General features: G+C 38.0%; 1 protein-coding gene across 1 annotated transcript in view; it reads right to left on the bottom strand.

The window, feature by feature from the left end:
• FRMPD4 (FERM and PDZ domain containing 4) overlaps positions 1-16,821 on the bottom strand; it is a 295,578-nt gene that overhangs the window by 57,339 nt on the left and 221,418 nt on the right. Inside the window, exons 3-4 of the mRNA XM_066545358.1 lie at positions 8,240-8,400; positions 6,038-6,140 (exon numbers count right to left, since the gene is read on the bottom strand). Coding sequence (XP_066401455.1) covers positions 6,038-6,140; positions 8,240-8,400 — 264 coding nt within the window. The remainder of the gene's footprint in view (positions 1-6,037; positions 6,141-8,239; positions 8,401-16,821) is intronic.

The raw sequence follows: 16,821 nt of genomic DNA, 5'->3' as shown, positions 1-16,821 counted from the left end.
CACTTGGTCCAACATTTTGTCCCTTTGTTCACCATTATGTGTTTAAAACCTAAAACACTAGCAATTCATCAATCAGGGCCTGACACAAAGTGGGTACAGCCTCCAGATTCATTTACTGAACTGGGAGTACCTTCAAATTAAAATGTCTGCATGACTGGTTTTTCAGAAAAAGCAGTTTTCAAGGTTCATGGTTGCTAAGCAGTATCATAGATAATAGCTTAATATGCTTGATTTTTTCTCTGTGATGCTGATGAAGAAAGAATATCTTTAATAGTAAGTCCACCAAAATTACTCCATCCAGTATAAGAAACTGTCTAAACTACATCCAGGAACATTTGAAAAGAGGCATTTTCAGCTGCTGCAAGATGATGATGATGACAGGCACTGTCACCGAGCTCCCTTTTACACTTGCATTTAGCTCTGAGGATGCAGAGTAGGAAAAGTGGTTCCCTGGCATACACAGAGTCAAATGGGAGTAACAGAATCCTCATTCATTTCACAATGATGGTGAGGAGGATCAGTATTGATTAAATTCATGTTAGCACTTAAAATGCAACATGTAGCCTAAAATCCTGGAGGGTTCCTTTTCTCCAGTCTTACGGCAATACACCATTAAACCATAAATTCTACTGCAGAATTGAAAGAATCCTCTAGATCCTCTTGATGAAAACTTGCTGTGACATTAACATGCCAAAGAAAGAGTTATTTCAGAGATGTTTTTGAGTCATTTCTCTTAAACAGAAAATAGAGCCAACAAGAAATAAAAGCCCTTAAAGAATTTCACCTTTTTAATTTCTCACTTTGCAATATAAGTATTTTAGTAGAATTCCAGAGGATATCAAATACTGATTTACTGCTGTTACAGGTGCAAGGAATGGACTAATCTAGCCTAATTTAGCAACCTACAAGTCAGGTTTCTACTTAAAAATACTTTTCTGTTCTTCTTCTTAAGTCAATAAAGCTTTCTGCAACAGGCTATCTTTTCCAAAACAAGCATTTCAGATGGATTACCCTCCTCAGATGCCAATTTCTCCTGGATGGCAGCCTGGATAACTATTTTAATTAAAGTGTGAACTAAGTACCACTGCCATGCCACTACTCACTGTTTGGTTTATGGAGGAAGCAGTACACTTGTGTGTCACTTAAAATTTCAGTAAAATACCTTGCTAAATAAAAAGACAGTTTACATAAGTTGGGATCCTTGTAGACTAATGCCTACTGGGTGCAGTCTAAGAAAAACAAGTTATTCATGATGTAGGAGTTGCATATGAACAGCTAATAAGGCAAATTACTTGTTAGATGTTTTTCTTTGTTTCAAAAAAAAGGGTTGATTAAGCTGATTCTTAAACAGATAAAAATGTAACATTAACCAATGATAATGAGATACATGAACTTCTGAGCAACCGATTAATTGATACCATACACTCATATAGATTCTAATATGTCAGTGTTGCATTGTTGCTCACTGTCATATAAGGGAAAAATTGCTCCATTGTGCCATGACATCAATGGTACCTCAAAATACTTATTGTAAGCAAGTGTGAAAAGCTATAACTCACAGAATCCATAACAGCAGCAAAATAAATCCAACATAAATAGCTCCTGATAAATTTTGAACTGACTGCACTTCAAATACGTCCTTTGTATTCTGTTCACTTGCTACTTGCCTTGACTTGAAGCTTACATTTAGAAAAGTGATTTTGTTTCTTCCTCTTTTTAAAGTTCTGTAACTGTCTGTCTTGAATGGAATTCATCTTGACCACAGCCTCAAGTGACTTTCATAAAACTGACCTCTCTTTGCAAGGGAAACCATAAACATGACTTCTGAGTTTGTGCTGGAAATAGCTCAGGAGAACAAAAGATGGTGCAAAAGCCATTGAACAGCACCCAGAAATAATGAGTCCAAATAGATTTTGTCTGCAAACCACACTTGATTCATATTTCTGCAACCCTGGCTTTCAAAGGACAACTTGAACACTAATTAAGTGTTGCCAGTAAAGCAGAGCCAAAAGAATTCAATGGATCAGAATGACCTACAGGGGATATTTATAATGAATATCCCTGATAATCTCCAGACCTAAGACTTCCTAGGATACAAGACTGTCCCTCATTCTTAAAAAAACAAAAGCAAATCTCTCACCAGGTTCCTGCTCAGTACCCCCTGGAGTCAGCAGAAGTGGCTATAAAAGTTTTCTACTTAAGGAAGATTATTTTCAGTAATGAATGTTTAAAAAGCCCACACATAATTAAAATATTACAATGTAATAAAAAGCCAATAGGAAAATTTCTGTATTATACATTGCATTTAACTTCTTGAATTTTCCTGTAGTAAAACCATTACAAAAAAGGGACTTTCTTGAAAAACTAGTCTATCTATTTCTTATCCTGTAGGGGTAACAGTTAGACAATGAATTTGGAGCTGATAGGAAAAAGGCTGAAGAAAAAAAAATGATCTAAAAGAAATCACTCTCATTTATTTTGTGGAAAATTTAGAAATAAAGCTAATTTATTGGTTAGGGATATGCATTTTCCTAACAAAAAAAAGATTTAATTGACATTTTTCAGTTACCATTTTTGGTGGAATTTTGAATTTTTTAAATTTTTTTTTTAAATTTTTGAGTTTTGAATTTTTTTTACGAAAGCAGGACTTGCCTCATCCTGTTCTTTTTCTTCAAGCTCATAGCTCTTCTTACAAGTTAATTTTCTGACAATGTTTTATTGGGAAAAAAAATATTGTGTTTCATTAAAAACTGTTTAACATTCAAGTTTGACTTAACATCTAACATTTAGGTGTATTTTGCTTGGAAGTTTTGGGCTTCCCTAATCCTGGTGAAGTTTGATGCTCACCTGGTTGTGAAATCTGCCTTTTTCTTTTCTTACGCAATTTGTTTTTTTTTTCTATTTGACATGCTATGACCTTATATCAGTATTTTGAAAGTAGATTTTTTCCACACTCCCTGCAGTTATAATGACAAATTGCTTGCCAACTTTACAAAAAGCTTTGAAGGAAAGCTGCATAAAAATAGCCATTGAATTTCACATGAATGTAAAATATACCTTGTTATACCCAATCAGCAAGAGACCACAGAAAAAAAAATAGTGTTGGAATATCAATTTCTCATTAATGTGCTGCAGTGGCCACAACATAGTACAGTTTAAGATCCTGAAGAAAAAGAGAAAGAGTCCAGTCTAAAACCAGAGTTGCAGCTTGTTCAGGGCACTGGCAAGCAGGTCCTTTTGGGATGCAGGTCCATTGGTCTATTCCAATCTGCAAGGAAGCAGGACACCAGTGTGGCTCTACAGGGAAAGCCTGAGCAAGACCCAGTGCAAAATGGAAAGAGATCAGAGATGAAAATGGAGACAGGTTACCCAGGAGAAACAGAGAAGCTGTGCCTGGCCAGGCAGGGATAGGGTTTGCAAAGCTCAGTTAGTACTGAAACTTATCCGGGATGGATTAAGGATAAAAGAAGGGTCTGTCTCTACAACCACAATAGCAGTGAAAGCCAAGGGAAGTACAAACTTATTACTAAATTGAGTGGGTAACCTGATGAAGGATACTGAACAAGCTCAGACGTTTGATGCTTTCTTGGCTTTGGCCTTTAGTGGCAAGGTCTGCTACCCTGGTCCCTGAGCTCAGTGACAGAATTTAGGGAACGGAGGCAGACAAAGGCTGAATTAGGGATTGCTTAGGTAAGAGTGACGCTCATGAGTCCATGGGCCTAGATGGGATGCATCTAAAGCGGATGAAGAAGTTGGCTCGTGTTTTTGAAAGGCCACTGGTTAGGAACTGAAACATCTACCCAGTGTGGTTGTGAAATTGCCATATTTGGAGATATTAAAGACTTGATTAGGCAAGTGCTGAGCAGCCACATCTAACTTTGACACTACCTGGCCTGGAGCAAGAGGTTAGACTGGATGACCTCCAGAAGTCTCCTCTCAGTTCTTCTATGCTTTTGTGATTATGCCCATTGTGTAACCCATGCATTTAAAACACCCTCACTGCCGACCACTGACATGCTGCTACCTGCAGGAAAACAAGATTTCAAAACTTCTCCCGCGCACGTTGAAAAATACAGATGCATTGAAAAGTTGTAAATATATCTAGTCCATATGAAAACCTTCAATTATACAGAAGAGATTCACTATTTCATTGGTGTAAAGACTTGCTTCTGCCATGGTGTCAGGACTGCTCATTGACAGTGTCTAGTCATTCCAGGCATGCCCACTGGCATGAAAAGAAAGCTCTTCTTTTCAAATGCTGTAAAATACAACCCCAATATATTTCACTCCAAATTTCATCAAAGAATGAGTCTCTGTCAAAATCCCAACAGTGTACAGGTTTTGAGAGCAGAGGTAGAATTACAGTATAAGAAAAGCATCACCTAAAGCTTTCCCTGGAATGAAACAACACTTAATTTGACATTACTTATGTGGTCAATGTAATTGGGAAGGGTGACATTCTAACTGAGTATTTCATTTGAAGGCAGACAGAGAATCAACTATACAATAAATTTAAGTTTGTCTCAGGTCTAATCAGTCTGTTTTCCTTGCTGTTATTACTACATATTGCTAGAAGCAGAAAATTAGCTAGAGAACCTAACTTAGCTTAATATCAAAGAATCAGGGAAAGAATGAAGAAGACAATATTACTGCTTTATTGAGAAACTAAGACCTCAGAAATAAGACCATTTTGGAGGCTTATACCAATAGTCAAAACAGAGCACAAGACAGAACTTTATTAGGAGCAGGACAGTTCTTTCAGTTTAAGGAGTCTACTCATCACAAGAAGCTCTTAGCATGTTTCGTTTGTTAGTTGACTTGCAGGTTAACACCTTTTTGAAGAAAATCTCAAAATATAGTTTAATCCCACCTGACACAGATGAAGGCTATCAGCATTGCTGGCATTTTTATACCATTTCTGTACCATCTTTGGACGTTTTCTTTCAGCTAAATTCCCAGCAAACGAGCAGCCGTTTGCAGGAGGACTACAACCACTGTGGCACTTCCTGGCCAAATTTCTGTAAACAAATGTGACTTCTCAAAATTGCACAGGTAACAGTGAAAACACTGATAGCTCTAAGTTTTGAAAAGAGGTACCATTAGAACCTGAGCATCTCTCAGGAATCAACAAGACCCACAATTCAGAGTTTACACCAATGGGAAGAATACAGAGACAAAACTGGGCGCTGTTCAATTGTTTTTGCATCATATTTTGTTCTCCTGAGCTATTTCCAGCACAGGTACAGCAATTAGGCTACTGGAATTTAAGTTATTAATTCTCAAGTTTATTTTTTTAGTTACTTGCCATTTTTCTGTGCAATGCACTAACATTTCTTGTTACTCCAAAAGCAAAATTTATTATATGAATCACAATACATCTTTTTCTATATCCTTAGCATTTATCAGTCACTGTCCTTCTTTTCCTTCTACATCCCATTACAAATACTGACATTTCTCTTTTCTTGTATTATCCCCAGCCACTTTTTTTGGTCTAGTTTTCTGTCTTCTTCTCTTTTCTGCCTGCTTCTTTCACACAAACTCACCTACCTGCATTCCATATAAACATTTTTTGAGCTTCTCTATATACTTAACATGCATTCATTCACTCTCAAAAATCACCCTACCACATTTTATTTATTCTTCACATAAGACAAATCTGACTTAACTTTCTTCATGTGAAAAATGAACAGTAATGCAACAGTGACTAGAGCTTCCATGCTTCAGGAATCATCTCTTCAACAATCCATACCAAAAAAATTAATACCAGGAAAATACTATCCTCTTTTGATACCCAAGTACTTTGGAGCTACTCCTGGATGTTTTTATACTTTTTCAGCTACTCAGATGACATTTTAAGAGGACACTTCATTTTAATACTAAAGTAATTCATCATTCTTCATTATAACTTTTATAACATTTATAACAATTATTTTCTCTTTCCTCAGCCATGGGAAGGCAAGACTTGCTGTACTACTGAATGACTGCACAAGGCAATAAGTCACTGGGTTTGTAGTTTAAGTGACAGGACATCCACTACCTGACAAGGTCGATGACTCTCTCCCTTGGAGCAGTGCTGACTGGCTCATCATTAATCATTATGATCTGATCCCCTGGTATAAGCTTTCCTTCAGAGGGGCCGCCTGCAACAAATGAAGAAAGAAAAAGAAGAGCACAGGTTAGCAGACCATTGTAAACACACAGATAACATTGTTCATATACTACAAGTGTATTTTTTCTGCAGGTAATGACATTTTTACACTATTTCTGACGTTACCAGTACTCCCTCACCAGGAAAATCTTGCAAGCTAGTGGTTTAGAAACTTTACTGAAGTTTCTCAAGTTCTAAACCTGAATCTAACCACCTAAACTAAGGGCTTAGTTTTCTAAAGGGCCAAAAGGACCCATAAGCCATGAACTTATGCACCCTTTAAGGTGTGATCAACCGTATTTTAATCATCCTTGATCAATGTTTGTCTGATACTTTGTAAGACCACCTTGAGAAGGATTTCTTTTCTTGTGAAAAAATGATCCTGTTTATCTACTGTTAAGAACAGGAAGTCTTTTCCCATGGTAAATATACCAGATCTTCCTGGTTGCAATATGTTGTTTCCTGTCCCAGGCAAAGTAACGCCAGAGAACATCTTATTCCTCTTTGCTATGAAACATCACTCACGTATTTGAATGTCATTCACAGGTCTCTCCTATGTTTTTTCTGTTCTAGGCAAAGCAGACCTGTTTTCTTTAGTTGGAGACAGAAAGTTTTTATACCCCAGCTGCTTGAATCTCTTTTCTGCTGGATTCCTACCACTTGATGAACACGGGTACATCCAAAAGCATTGCCGCTTTCAGTTAGACACTAATATTTAGCATTAGTCTGAATAGACAATCAGTCATGTATATGTCTATGTGGTTTGGATTCTGGCATTGCTGAAATGCACATTGAGTGCACTGTATTTTATAAAATGCACATATTATTTTTTTTCTCAGCACATTTACATGCCCAGAAGTTGATGTAACATCACAGTTCCTATTGTAGAGATATATCCTCTCTAGTCTTTGTCTTTACACTCTGCAGTAATGATACATAAAAAACCAAATAATATTACCATTATGAAGATAAAGTCTAAAAATAAAATGTTTCAGCATCAAAACCAATTCATTGAACAACAGAGCTGATGCTGATCCTTTCCTGTTTGCTTTGAAAACTTTACTCCACTTCCATAACCCGCATAAATGGAACAAATCCACGTAGGAGAATGTTGTCCTGAGCTTATGTTTCCTCCTATTCACTCGGAACAGAACATAGTAAACACATTTTCCAAATTTTAACATAAAACTACATTAATAATGCCACGTTGAGAGAAATGAGCTGTCTGGATCTGGTTCAAATATTAGTTACACTGCTCACTTCATGTGAAAGCAATACAAATGTAATCAATGCACACACGTTGGTAAATGACATCAGAACTTCACAGAGTCGATTTTGCCTCTCTATCCTCTGCTCTCTGTGGGGGTTCTGGAGAACATATTGAATAGGAGGAAAGTCAAATCCCTGTCCTTGGCTGCAATTTTACATAAGAGCTGGACTTTTGAGCATAGAGAGCAAGAGCCTGTGATTTGGGAAACAGATTATCCCAGGTCTGGTCTCTTATAACTTCAAAGAGATCACAATCCTCACTAATTTTCACTGCAGGTAAGATGTTTGGGGATATCTTTTGACCCGGCTTTTAACCATATAGTTATACAGATGCATTCATTAAAGAAAAAAAAGCCAGCAGTAACATCCTCTTTTTCAGAAAGATATATTGTTTTTAGAAAACTAGCTTTCTTTGGGAAGGTGATGGTGAGAATGAAAAATATGCAAGTTTTAATCTCAGAACTCAACATACCTCTTGAAAATGCTGATTCAATGGTAATGGAGGTGACAGCAAACCAATATAAAGATACCAGGGAGAAGACCTTCTTTCCTTGAATGAAATGGGTTAACTTTTTTCAGGCAAACAATAGTAATGGCTCCGAGCAATAACTCCAAACTGGCTTTTTGCCAAGACATTTATGTAATGTTCAAAAATGAGTGTGAGGAAGGAAACCACTGGGTAAAACAAGGCTAAAAATCATATCTAGTAGTTGTGATTACTTTGCCTGCCTGAATATTTCAACAGTTTCAAATTTGTAGCTGCATTTCATCTTAGTAGGCTAAATCAAAGTTTTCTTCTGGGGTCAAGTGGGGAAAACATACCTGGTGTTACTGAGCGTACAACAACTGGCTTTTCACTACCAGCCACAAACCCAAATCCTAGCACAGGATCCCTCCTCATTTCCACTTTCCGAGGGGCTGGAGGGGTTATTTGGCAGCTTTCTATTCGAGGGTCTTCAAATGTGGCTGATTGTGTCATGTGACTGTGAAAAAAATAAAAGATGGAAAAAGGAAAAAAATCATTAAAACATGATTTTGTGGTATCTACTTGAGCCAAGCAATTTGTGCAACGATATGAGATGAATATCTGAAACGTTCTCACTAGAGGAACTAAAGCACCAACTTAATAATTTTCTATTAGATTTTCGTATGCATTAAGTAATAATGCTGCTGGCAGGTCTCAAATAGTAATCAATAGTATCAGGCTTTAAAGAGGTCTCTTTTTGACAGCACACATTTAATCATATCCCATATATGAAAGAAAAACAACCTGATAATAAAGCCTTTGTCATCTGCACTTGAATTTTTCATCCTTCAATTTTTGGAAGGGAAAAATAATAGTAGTGACCTACTCATAACATAAAACTCAACGATTAGAGTCTGTCAGACTTTTTAAAAAGAGGACACACATTTTAATTTGGGGATCTAACATGTTACGCAAGTTTCTGAGCTGAATCCTCTCCCTTCCTAAGGCATCCATAACAGCTCAATATTTGCTATTTGGACAAACTATCTGAAATCACTTCAAAATGTTCCAGGGCACAAACAAACAAAAAAAAATATCAAGAAAATATATTTATGGGGAATTACTAAAATACTTTGCTTTCTTCTACATGTCTTCTATTTATTGTACCTAGAAGAAAAAATTCTTGTGGCTGCAGGGAAAGAGCTTGAGTTTTCAAGCAGAAAATAGAAAGGATGAAAGCTATCCTACATCCCATATCCATGAAATAGGTAACAGCTTAAAAGCATAAAGATATTAAATTAACATTAATAAACACTGAAACATGGCTGATGCTGTACATAGTCAGAACCAAAACATAGTTTGCATTTTCCACCCAGTGGCTGAAGTCCACACTTCATCACAGCTACCAATTCCCAGTGCCAATCAGACAGACAAACAGACCACTCCAGTGTCATACCCCAAACACCATCCATTGAACTCATGTGCTTCAGGAAACCAAACTATCACTGCAGGCAACAAGCAATATCTGGTCAGCTCAGTACAAAGATTTCAGCTCATGGCATCAACTCATTGCAGTCCTGAGAGACCTCAGATTATATTTAAGTTGCCTGACCAAGAGTTAACTCTTTTTTTGCTTTCAAGAGACTGTAAGTCTGCAAGTGCTGAACTGACTCTAGCTCATGGTAAATAAATGCAGTAGACAAATGGAGGAAGCCAAGTCCCAGCCCCACCTGCAGGGAGAGCACAAGCTCTGAGAAAGGTAACAACCATGTGCCCAGCCTGAGAACTCTGAAATGCACATCAGAGAGGCAGATATCCCTACAGCACTAGGCAGTATCATCCGTTGGTGTCCTCATGAGTAATTAACAATATGAAAGTCAAGTAATTTTCACATATCTTTGATAATTTTACATATAACATGTTAAAACATGAGGGTTAAGGGACATACCGTGCAACCAGCATTGTTGCTCTCACCACCTGTCCCTTTTCCATCTGTGAATACAATTCCCTGAAGAACTCCAAACTGGCAGTCCATAAGGAGAAAGGCATCATTCAGAGATCTGTTTTCAGCATTAATGACACACAAAAACTTCTTTGATCTTTCCCCATCACATACACCTTGGGCATGACATCAATTTACTTTCTCTCCATGGTCTGCTTCATTACTGATACACAGAAGAGCAGCAAAATCTCAGTAAACTCTCAGTGGGAGTCTATTTCTGTTACTGGATTTTTCTAGGGCTTTTCTTCAAAGAAGCTTTCTATCCCTATGACTAGATTCAGTCTGCCTAAGAGTAACATGCTGTCTTTTTATGCATATGATCAGAGGTGGCAGAAACTACTTCCTTACAAAAATAAGAGAGCAAGAGAATATCTCTGTGCTCTCTTAATATATGCATAAGGTGAGGTCAGCAAAGAAATTACTTGTTTTTTACCAGCTAGAGCATCACATCTGATACTTCATTATCTTCCTCCTCCTCCCCCTGTTCCTCCAGCTTTTGTCAGTTTATTTTAGATAACATTCTAATTTCTTTTTCCAATGAACTGTTAGAAAGCCCAGAGAATTATACACAGACCCTTTAAGAAATCTATCTTCAAGACCTCCCAGGCATCTCCTCTCCATAAATTCCTATTTGTGGTTCATGCTTCTAGATATTCAAACATTTTTTTCTTTCTAATGAGACAATTTCTGAGGTGTCACTGGTATCTGAAAAACCATCTATTTCAACTTGAGAACTTTGTTTTGGTAGAGAAGACAAAACTCTGCATTTTTTTACCTCTCTTTGATGACAGCCTCACAAAGTTAAGATAATCTATTTAATAATTTTTTCCTAATAGCTGTTTCCATTTTTAGGGCACTACAAGTCCAAACAGAAAGTGCCTTCTGTCCTAAAGAGAAAATACCATATTTACAAGCAATGTGAAACTACTGCTTGACCCTTTGAAAACTACTTTCATTGTACTACTACATCGTACTTACTCTGTCTTCTAACACTTTTGCAATCTGTTTTAAAAAGAAAAAAACTCAAAACAGCCCCCAAGTCCCCCAACAACCAGCAGCACTTCTCATAACAAATTCTAGGAGCAGACAGAGATTTGCTTAGGAGAGCAGCCCTGCTCCTGGATGCTCCAGCCCTTGCCTTGGCTGGTGCTGAGGATCTGCAGCAGCACAGCATCAGCTATTAAAGCCTAAGCAAGAGGTTCAGCAAGGAGCAGTCCATCAGGATTCTGAGAGGCACAGCAGACACTATTGATTTTTAAGCTTATCCACCTTGGAATACATCAACTAAAAAGACTCTGCAGCTCACACTTCCACAGCTTGCTGCATCAGATATTCTTGTGCCATTCAGTATGTTGGGGGTGTACTTCAAGAGAGTAGCAAGATGTATAATTATGATCCCAGAAGAGATCAGATGAATACTCAAATCTTTTTGTGATGGTACATTGACAAACCTGCTTCCTCCTGTGGTTAGTTCATTATTGAGATGCCAGTTGTGATACCACAGTTCAAGACTAATTTGAATTTTGCATTAATTTAAGGTATTTGATCTCCATCTCAGCTATGAAAAATATTAACTTCTGCAGAATAACTATGCTATGAGTTCTAAACCAGAATCTAATAAGCTTGGACTCAAAAAGGCCACTTTGGAGAACCCTACCTAGAACATCCCTTACACTGTGCAAGGTCTTAGAAGAAAAAATGCAACACTACAAACTTTCTATTTGCTTCAAACACCCTAAAAAAAGTATTTAGATACATTTAGATACAGTTCTAACATCATACCTAAAGATTTACTTTTCTCAAGGAAAAATGGGAGAAAAAGAAAAAGCTGAGATTTTAAATATGAACTGTTCTTTCCATGTACACAAACTCAAGCTGTCCTTAGATTGCCTTTTCAAAGAGAGACACTAATTTCCTCCCATTTTCAACAGCTGAGATTAGTCCCTGCTTTGCAAAAGGCCATCTTCTCTGATGCACTCATGTTGTCAGCAGTGGGACACTGCTGCCATATGAAGGAGAAAAATTCTTAGAGAATTTCTTGAATGGAGATTTTATATACCAGGCTCTTCTGAGAGATAAACTACCAGCTATGGAAAATCATAGCAGAAGTGCAATTATAAGCACTTATTCTCAAAAACTCTCTGTGGAAACTGCTCTAGTCAATATAGAATGTATTTCCCCAATATAACAGGGGAAATGAGAGAGAAGGCATCTGAGTGAGCGTGCACCAACGCACACAGCAGAATAGAGACATTGCAGGGTGGCATAAAAATCATGTGCACACTTGCCCACAAAGGGGCCTCCAGTGAGCCAAGGAGGAAGAAAATTAGGAAAGAAAAACACCCAGGGGAGCACTGATCAGCTGCATCATGGCAGCTAGCACCTGCAAACAGAATTCAGAAGCCCAGGACATTATGAGGAGCCTAATTTAACATTTGCATATCCAAATTCATGCTTGGCTTAGTCAGAGGTGTAGTTTAAGACTGACACTTTGAATCTTCACATAATTAGCTTCAAAGTTATTAACTTGGTAATATTTTCCATGGAAACCTTCCTAGCATTGTCCTTATTTAAATTAGAGGCTGAATAATCCAAGAAATATATAAACAAAGACTGCAACCGAGAGCTTGATTTAATAATGCTTAATAGTAATTAAAAGCAAAGTGTATGAGTACAATGCTTTTTAGCCTTTGCATTTTTATATGTCATTCCCTGACATGTCAGAAGTTTTTTTTTGGAGAAGTTTTTTTTTTTGGAAAAAAAATGGAGTTTTCATTTGCACAGAAAAATGCTTAGAGCTCTAACTTTTCTAAGAAACTGAAAACTATGGTATGAACCCAGCAATCCTAGTATGGCAAACATTATTTTAGAAATAAGTAACAAAGGCACCAGAACAACTTTAGCTCCACTCTGCAAAGACTTCCAAACAGAAAGCAAAAAAAGTGATACCTCAAACTGAGTTGAATACAGCTGCACACCCACAAACTCTAAAACAACTGTAATCAATCAGCTGTTGCATCATATTTGGACAGGGTGGAGATATGCTGCTTTCAGGTATCTCATTTCATATTTCCCTATTACAGTTTGTTTCTGTTACTTCACAGGTTGACACCAGCTTGCAATTTTGGGGTGTTTAATCCTTCATTTTTAAATAGTTACAGTATTTCTCCTATACAGATTGATTTACCTACAAAATAGACTCTTTTTCACTTGAGACACAGCAGGTGTAAACTTGGTCAATAACAGAGAAGAGTCTGTGGAAATGTCAAATCACTCACAGACTGATGAGTGGAAGTGGGCAAGGAGGATGGAGATAAGGACTTTTTACCGAAGGTTGAATTCAGAAATAACAAAACCACTTCAAATTGTTGAGCACTGTTAAAATCCTGTCTCATTAGTTTGGAGGAGGTGGAGGATCTGCTTTGTTGATTGCAGTTGTGATTTCCGACAAGATCTGTGCAAGTTAAGGACACTGAACAAACTTTCATTCGCAATTATCTGAGTCCCTGCCATGAGTCTCTGCCCATCCTGCCCCAAAATAACCTCTTCATACTCTGTGAACTCTATGATACTCAGAGTCTTGGGCTCTGCACTCAGAATTTCCTGGGAGTGGGAAAAGCTACTGTAGCAACACAAAGAAGTAGATTTAATTAATAAATAAAATGGCTTGAGACTTGAGACAGATTTAGGGAAACTGATAACAACATGAGGGTATTATATTTTCCAGTTTGATAATCTGGAAAGACTACCAAAATAACAATGACAGTTAAAAGAGAACTGTCATAGAGATGAAGAAATATGCAAGCCCTCCAGAAAATGAAAAACTCATCTTTGTTAATTTAGCTTAACTAGTAGCTAAATATGAAAAATAATTTCCTTCCTTCCTTTCTTCCTGGAACCTCTCAGTATATCCCAAGTTAATTTATTTTCTCTAAGAAATCCCCCAAGAATTATTAAGAACTAGGACACAAGTGTCAAAACCATGCATCAAATGCCTTTTACTTGAAAATGATATTTCAAGAAAAAAGTGCACAAGTAGTTATTACATTGCTCAGTAAAACTGCTGCTCCTACAGAGAATCTGGTGCCTTGACAAACTCTTTTTTGCTCCATTTTGCAGGAAACCAGAGAATCGCTCAAAGCTCAATAATTTTTTTAGACACATTCAACAGACATAAATTTTATTTTCACTGGTTAAAAACGGAGTCAACTTTTAACACTTAAAGAAAACATTCCCTCTATTTTCACTGGTTTTTGTGCAGGTGTACATACCAAGAATTCAGTATCACAGCCACAAAATGCAACTGGGGCTATTTATCAGATGTTTTTGTTTCTTTCTAGGACTACTTTTTTTTTGCCCCAGTGTCAATTTTTTTTTTTTTAAAGCTTCTTCAACAGTTAAATCCTCCAAAGTCAGGTCATTTTATAACACCCTAGAAAATGTTTGGCATATGCCATCTGGATGAACATATGGTAAAAATGTAATTAGAAAGAAAAAGGTTTGCTGGTTTCAGAAGAAGCTGGTGACAGCTTTTTTGATAAAATTGGATACAGGGAAATCTGACACGTAAAAAAATTTCAAAATCCACTCTTCCACTGTTGGGCATGATCTGCAATCTAAAGCAAGGCAAAGTCAACCAAAATTGCACTGAATAAAACTGACATGAATACAAATTCAGAGAGCTAAAAACATTTATGCTCAACTTTAGTCAGGCACTGGGGAAAACACACTGAAAATATAATTCACAATGACAATTAGGACTCATATTATTACATGTGTAAAATGTGAACACTTCTGCATTCTGCCTTATTCTATATAGGAATGTCATATATTGGGAAGAAAAAAACCAAAAAACTTCTATAGTTGAATCCCACAGACATGGAAATAAGCCTCAAGCCCCAGCTGCCAACTAGCAGTTGGCTTGCTTTGAGTATTGTATCTACAGATTGCTAGAGAAATTACCTTTTAAAATTATTCTTCTCTCAGGATAGCCACAAACATATCAAAGGCTCTGTTCATGACAAACGTTGGATTTCCTGCCCTTTGTATTGGGACAGGACTTTACAGGCACATGCCAAATAGCAGAAATTGCACAGAAACATCTCAGTGAAAATTGGTGGAGAAAGGCCCACCTGAATGCTGGAATTGCCTCCCCTGGAAGTTAAGCATGATGGCAGCCTCTGTCTGACTCACTGCCCAAAATGCACAGCCAACAGGGGTGTGCCAATGACAACTAAGTCTGAACTGCAGCCATGGACATGTGGCACGTAATGCACACGGACAGCCCACCCCCCTAACATGCAGTTATGCTCCTACACACTGCTGAATGGCACTTCTGCACTCAGTTTCTGTCCCAGCAAACTCCTCCCACCTGGGTGACACCAGGTTCAGCAGAAATACTCTTGGTTTCAAAGCCTGTCATTGAACAGAGACTCAGGGGCCCATTCTTGAGCAGGTTTTCACAGTTAAAGGAAGCTCACAAAATACTCATAGGTACAAGACTGCATGGATGAAGCTATGGATGAACTGCCTCCCACAAGAAATTCCAGGGCAAGTCCTGGGCTGGAGCTGTGTAGACACAGGGTAATTCAAAATGTGGGAGAGAGCAAGCCAGCAGAAATGGCAAATGGCTAACATTGGCTGGTTTGACCAGCAATTGGTCCTTGCCTTTTCCAGGAAAAAAAGATTTACAATGCCACAAAGTCACTGGTATTTCCTTCCTGAAAGAAGCCTTTTCACAGGTCAACTCTTTCATATGCAGCATGGGCTGGTAGTATAGCACAGGGAGGCAGGGTGTTTGGCCACTTGCCTGGCCCAGCTCCTTCAAGAAGGAAACTGTGCAAGATGTTTCTCCTAGAAATCAGAATTACTGGCTTTCCTCCACAACAGGAATTTCTTACAAAGTAAGGATTTGAAGTACAACCAGGTTTTATCCCAACATAAAGGATTTTTCTTAAAGTGATCTGAGCTACTCTGTTTAGGACAGTGAATTACTTTAAGGCCCTTAAGGATGATCTGAAATGTAGTTTTTCATTATCCTCTGCACATGCATCAATAAACCCTGTTGCAACTACAGACATAGAAAAGGAAAAAAACAAACCCAACCTGCAAATACACAATAAATCCATTTGGGCTGAAAGTGTCCTCTGGAAAACAGAACAAACAATTCCTATTCATCCTGCTTTAGAGATTTCACACTAATCCAATCAAGAGCAATCTGTCAGCCCTGCCTGGCCCAAGTCTGCAACAAACAGCACAGACCTGTGCTAAGGGCTGCCAGGATTTCCCATCCAGCGAGTAAAAGGAGTTGCCATCTCCAACTCAACATGGACAATTTGTCCAACTGAAATGTTACAAAAAGAACAAGGGAGGAGAAGCAGCATAGAAATTGCTTTTAAGGTGCTGATTAGATTAGGAAAGCTACTAACTAAAAAAATCTCATCTACTGCAATGCTGGAAGCTTGCTCCAACAATCACATGTCACTCTCTGTGAATACTAAGTGTGGGTAACCTGATGACAGGGTAAGAAGACAGAATGCAGATTTCATATGCCCATGTAGCCCCCTGGCAGAGCCGGGCTTGGCATGAACAAATAGCTGAAACACTGAAGCCCCTGCTTTGACAGTTCTGTACCTGCCTAACTCTTGGGAACTCAGTGCTGTTATGAGCATGTGGAGATAAGCAATTACAGCAGAAGCAAAACCCATTTTTTAATCCTTTGAACTTAATCTTCCTCATTCCTTCAGCAATTGAATGGATGAGCAGGTTACAGAAAGGGCTCTGAATTATCTACTCATTTCCCTCCTTTCCAGTGACAGTGGAGGGCTCCTGAACAAAAACTAGCCCTTCTGATGGCACTGTGTTGATCCAGCATTCCACCAATTGCCTCTTGGGCAAAGTGCAACCTTTCTCAGGGAAAAATGAGCATCAGCTGCC

The sequence above is a fragment of the Molothrus aeneus genome, chromosome 2 (assembly GCF_037042795.1).
Source record: "Molothrus aeneus isolate 106 chromosome 2, BPBGC_Maene_1.0, whole genome shotgun sequence".
Lineage (NCBI taxonomy): Eukaryota > Metazoa > Chordata > Aves > Passeriformes > Icteridae > Molothrus > Molothrus aeneus.
Note: the sequence above shows the minus strand (reverse complement) of the source record. Positions and strands in the feature narration are given on the sequence as shown.